General features: G+C 32.7%; 1 protein-coding gene across 1 annotated transcript; it reads right to left on the bottom strand.

Annotated features, from left to right (window-relative positions):
* Positions 1 to 465: 465 nt before the first annotated feature.
* Positions 466 to 5,943, bottom strand: LOC145624086 (putative beta-glucosidase 5). Its single transcript, XM_081677045.1, has 13 exons — positions 5,726 to 5,943; positions 5,520 to 5,583; positions 3,508 to 3,563; positions 3,298 to 3,373; positions 3,134 to 3,205; positions 2,935 to 3,022; positions 2,595 to 2,850; positions 2,209 to 2,324; positions 1,577 to 1,791; positions 1,431 to 1,462; positions 1,246 to 1,339; positions 1,074 to 1,164; positions 466 to 891 (listed from the first exon to the last, which is right to left on the bottom strand). The coding sequence occupies exons 1-13, from the start codon at positions 5,876 to 5,878 to the stop codon at positions 630 to 632; spliced, it is 1,575 nt and encodes a 524-aa protein (XP_081533171.1). The 5' UTR covers positions 5,879 to 5,943; the 3' UTR covers positions 466 to 629.

The raw sequence follows: 5,943 nt of genomic DNA, 5'->3' as shown, positions 1-5,943 counted from the left end.
CTATATATTCTATAAACATATTATATTGCATTGTAATTATTATTATTATTATTAAAGCTTTTGTTTTATTGTAAATTGATGTGATTTTAATATTTTCAAGTTAGTGATAGCTTTTTAGGTAGATTTTTCTGTGATTTTGTCTAATTTGTCAACATTCAGACCCTTATTCCTATATTTATTTTTTCCATCATTTTTGGTTAGGTAGCATCAATACTATTGTTAACCCTTGATGTTGGGCTCTGCAATCATATTTTGTATCTCAATTATTGTCTACTTTAGCAACTGGAGGAAGGGAGCTTCATCATTTGATCAATGTTAATGATGTTACTTTTTGAGTAGTTTATGTTCACAACTAATTTATGTTACTAGACATCCAAGTCTGTTAGCTGTATCCTGTTGTTAATTTGTTATTAGGAATAAGTTTAGTTTTTTCTATCATATCTTGTTTCTTAGGCAGAATAGATATGTTTCAAACATTATAATATACATTGAATAGACTATGTTTCAAACATCAGTATATACTGAAATAATGTATTGGTTTCCTTGATGTGTATCTATGTGCACATGTTAATGAGATAGAAATACATACTAACCAAACATAGGCTATTTATTTATTTATTACAAGAACCTCAACTGGAAAACTTTTCATCATTAGGAGCAGTTCCAATAATGGTGAGCTTATTTTCTGCTTGGCTTTCCTCGTCATCTATGGTAACATTTTCTCCTCTCAGATATCCCGCGTACCATTTCTGAGACAACTTAGGATATCTGGACCGGTTTGGGTCATCGTAATCAACATAGTACAGACCAAAGCCTTTTTCATAGGTAAATAACAGCTCAAACAAGTCCAAAAATGACCAGACAAAGTAGGCTTTAGTATTCGATCCATTTCTGTAAAAAAGACACAAATATTGATCATTGATAACGTTTTGGTTCTCCTTCATTGAAAATATAGAGGATTCATAGGCAGATGAATATCTTCAACACCTTTTGCAAGGACACCTGCTTTTTATATGAAGCAGGATATATCTCAGACAATTGTAACAGTTTAAACTAACTAGTATCAAGTTTACCTCACTGCATCAAGCACAGCGCCGATAAGAATTTGCAAATACTCTCTCCTGGATGGGTCATTTACTGATACATTATGGTATGTCAGTTGACCTATGGCAATAAAAAAAATAATTAGAATGTAGATAAAAATTAGCGCGTAATCTCTATTAAGAGAAGACAAGAAGAAACAACCATTCTCATGAATATACATAGGAGGATTGTCATATACATTCTTGAAGTACTCCAATCCTCCTTTTAGACCCCATGGTACTGTAGGATATTTATCCTAAGACGCGAAGAAAGAAGAGTATAAATTAGAGGAAGAAAAACACAGAATGTAAAAGCAACTGTTGTAAGGCCTGCAACTAAGTCCTCACCACTTTACGTAAATCAGAACTCAGATTATAATCTGCAAAAATAGAAAGAGTATTAGCCTTCCTCACCAGAAAAAGCCGATATTTTGTATGCAGTATAGGTTTTTCATCAAATAATTGGTAGATATGAAATTAAAAATAAGACATACATATCCATTCTGCTGCTATATCAGCGATGTAATCTCTAGGTTCCGGCTTAAGTTTTGTATGTTTGCTTGAAATTACACAGTAGAAATTCACCCCAATAAAGTCGAATGATCCTTTAACCAATTCTGAGTGGTTTTTGGTGAAAGCAGGAAGTCTGTTTCCAGCATTTTTCTTCACTATTTCTGGATAATCTCCATATGTCAGAGGATCCATGAAACTGATAAGCCGAAACAAAACACAAAATAACTCTTCTTGGTGAGCCCCACATAGAACAATGAGAAGAATTGGAATAAGGTTAAAAAAAAAAAAAAAAAAAAGAAGAATTATCTGCGAATTGAAATAGGTATTTCTCTGATTAAATTGATTTTCACTATAAATACTGTTTTTGCTGTTGATGTTACTGATAAAAACTGATTTTTTTTCTTATCACTATAAATACTAATCAATCAATCAACCAAAGCCTTAATCCCATAAGTGGGGTCGGTTACATGATCCAAAAGTGATTATTACTATAGAAACTAAGTTCTACTGAATATGAAGTATTATTTTCACAAGTTGAGAGAACAAACATGGCTTGGCCTAAGCTTTAAGTGTGAACTTAACAATATATCACAAGGTAACATATAAAACTTACAGGCCAATAAAGAAATCATATGATCTCAGTGCCGCCAATGCATCTTCTGTTGTATTACTTGCCGGAATATAATGAAACAGATACAAACTGAACCCAAGTAACCCGTGTTGTTTGGCCTGCACTCAAGGTTTAAAAGAACAATTAAAGCATCTGGTCATTATGTGTGCAAAATAACCACAACTACAAAAATTCTGAAAGCGAATCAGAAATGTACGATTGTCAAATGTCAATATAGGTATATATGTAGGCTAAGCCTGACATAAAATTGTTAACATAGCATGATGTTCTAATGCACAGAAAAACATTAAACTTTCAGACCAAACTCACAAGTGTACATCATACCAAAATACCACAAAAATTGTGTACATTTGAAACCATATGCTTACCTTATACTTCTCCTTGTAGAGCCTAGCAGTTGAAGCATGAGCAAGCAGAATATTATGAGCAACAATATAGGGTTCTGTTGAAGAGTTTCCTTTCATGCAATAACTTCTGATAGTGGGAGAACACCTACCAGGAGGCGAATCCCCAGTATCATAACCACCCAAGACAAATATATTTGCCTCATTGATGGTAGTCCAATATTGAACCCTATCACCAAATTCTCTAAAGCAAACATCAGCATATGCTGTGAAGTCTTCACTGTTTGGGCAGTCAGCAGCATCAATGTCAGAAGCTTCACAACAGAATATGTCGGAGCAAAGATAAGGAAAAGAGAGTACATACACAATACGCTGATCTATGAACCCTCCATATTCATCCTCGAGTGCCAGTGGTGTATCCAAGTGCAGCAATGTAACATGTGGTTGGATTCCTACAATGCAATATTTGTAACAATAACTATGATTAGCAAATTAAATTAAGTTACTTTATTCTTAATTTCTCTTTGCAACTTCAAATGCTGTCGAAAAGATGAGACTTTTACCATGGCTGACAAGTTCATTGATGAGGTTATTGTAATATTCCACACCCTTGGGGTTAACAGGTCCTCTGCCATCTGGAAGAAAAACAAGAAATCAACTTGAAACTTTTTTTAAGCTTCAATAACATTCATAATTTCTGATTACTCATCAGCTGTGATTACTATACCAGGTATTAGTCTTGACCATGAAATGGAGAAACGATAGGCATCTAATCCTGTTTCCACCATCAGTTGAACATCCTCCTGAGTATTTCACATAGGTAAGATAAGGTTATGTATCATTTACTATGTTTTTAGAAAAATAAAAAAAAAAACTTTAGCCATTTATTTCAGTATCTCAACCCAGAGAAAAACTGGGTGATAAAATTTTCCATTACCTTGTATTTGTGATACTGATTAGCTGCTACATCTGCAGTTGCATCCCCAAATCTACCTGATTTGTACGCAATAACATGAGATAACGACAATCTAGGAATGCTGGAATAATTATGCTAGTTCGTAAAGATACATATTACTTGACAAGGTAAAGCCATATTGTATATATATCTAACACAGGATCTTCAGCAAAAATGATGAAGTATTAAAGTATCAATCTTAATAGTAACTTTACCAAAAGGTTTATTGACATAAACTTAATCCCCAGAGGTGGACAAAATCATTCGATTTAATTTCATAGATTTGAAAATATATAGATTGAAATGTGGGCCGAATTTGTTTAATGTATGTATAAAGCTGTGACATGTTTAGAACACTGTCTTAGAAGCAAAATTCTCCCCGACTATGGTGCAATCGTAGATGGTGTTGCCCCCCAAGATTTAACACAGCTATCTCTCTTAATGTTCACTAAAAAAGAGAGGTTGGGAATTCACAATATGCTCAGAACTAATTTAGAGGAAAACTGGAAGAATAGAGGAAGAAGAAGAAATTGATTTTTTGTGTATTTCAAAAGCCACGAAAAGGGAGAAAAATCAGCGATAGCTACAAAATCGAGTCAAACGTTACAGGCTATTGTTCAGTTACGACTTGGCCCAAAAAGGTAGGCACACCGCACCGCGCACGTGCCACGAACCGGCCGGACGGCGGCGCGTGGGGATGCCCCTTTCTAGCCCACAACAATAGGGAAAGGCGGAAAGCACTTCAAACATCAAAGTATAAACACACATATTTAAACCAAGTACAACCTTCCTTATCCCACCAATGTGGGACAAAGAGTTTTCCTCCAAAATAAAGAACTTCCTTAGCATTATTTCCAACAGTATGGTTTGTCACGTTTCCTAAAATAGATTGTTATATACATATATATGACATAACATGTTATGACTTAGGCTCCGTTTGATACAATTAAATTTAACTGAAATTATACATTTTTTTTTAGAGAATTTGCCTGAAATTACATTATCTAAAATTATACGATCTAAATTAATATTTTTAAATAAGATGAAACAAACATACCCTTAACTAATGAGATGCAATAAGAGAAATAATAATATAATAACTCTTACATATTCTCCCAAAAAAAAAAAAGTTTTATTTTATGGGTTTTCCTACTTTTGCACCAAAAAAAAAAATATATTCTCTACAGGTATGTTCCGATTTACTGAAAACAACTGAATAATCTGAATTAAACTGATTAGGGCTGAAATGAACTGAACTCAACTGAATAGTGCTGAAATGAATTATTTATAAGAGAAGGCAATTAGGAACTAAATAGAGCTGAAATGAATCAGTTCAGTTAAGTTGTTTGTAATAAATCGGAGTAGCCCTTAAAAAAAAAAAAAAAAAAAAAAAAAAAAAAAAAAAAAAAAAAAATCAAGGGTCTATTACGTATAGCATAATTTCAGTTCAGCTCCAATCAATTTAGTTCAGCTCTATTCAATTCAGTTTAGTTCCTAATTTCCTACTCTCATAAACAATTCATTTCAGCTCTATTCAGTTCAGTTCACCTTAGCTTCAATTAGTTCAGTTTAGTTCGGACTTAATAAGTTCCAATCAGTTCAGTTCAGTTGTTTTTAGTAAATCGGAACAGGCCCTAACTCTTATAAAATGGTACGGAGTATTCAAGTAAAATCATGCCAATATCTTAATTATGTGATATATTAATGGAAAATTTGGTTTTAATAACTCTAAATTTGTGTCATTTATTTTAAATAATTTCAACTTTTGATTATTTAACTATTTTCTTCCTATTATGAGTGGACTATTGTACCATAAATTCCAGTGCAACGGTAGGTGATATTTCTCATCAATTTAATTATACGGAACTCTCTGGTTACATAAAACAACACATGAGACAAAATTTATGAATTATGACTATCAAAGTACGGCCGTAAAAATTGGAAAAAAAAAAAAAAAAAAAGAAAAGTTAATAATTGAGATTAATAGAAAATACCAGAATGAGCAAAAGTATCAAAGATACTAGCTTTCCTTCCATCTTCAAATGCTGCTCCTTCCACCTTCATATATTTCATTCAACCCAAAAAAAAAATTTAATCATAGAGTCTAAATTAAAATTCTCCCGATCATAAGAAAATTAAAAAGGAAATTGAGAATTACTAAAAAGAATATTGAAAAAAAAAAGGGGGGTAAGAGCGAAACCTGGTAAGAAGATGTGCCAGCGCCAAAGATGAAATGAGGTGGGAAGTCATAGCGGTTATACACTTTTGCAGCAACACCAACTGATTTTCCCGCTATATTTATGAGAAAATAACTGATTAAAAGGAGAGAAAAATATAAGCTTATCCTCTTCATTTTTCAGCTTCCTCTTATTTCTAATCTTTAATTATCAACTCTTTTTTCATCTTGAAATAAGTTTG

Source organism: Chenopodium album, chromosome 3 (assembly GCF_948465745.1).
Source record: "Chenopodium album chromosome 3, dcCheAlbu1.1, whole genome shotgun sequence".
In the NCBI taxonomy this organism is placed as follows: domain Eukaryota; kingdom Viridiplantae; phylum Streptophyta; class Magnoliopsida; order Caryophyllales; family Amaranthaceae; genus Chenopodium; species Chenopodium album.
This window is presented reverse-complemented; position numbering and strand designations above follow the sequence as displayed.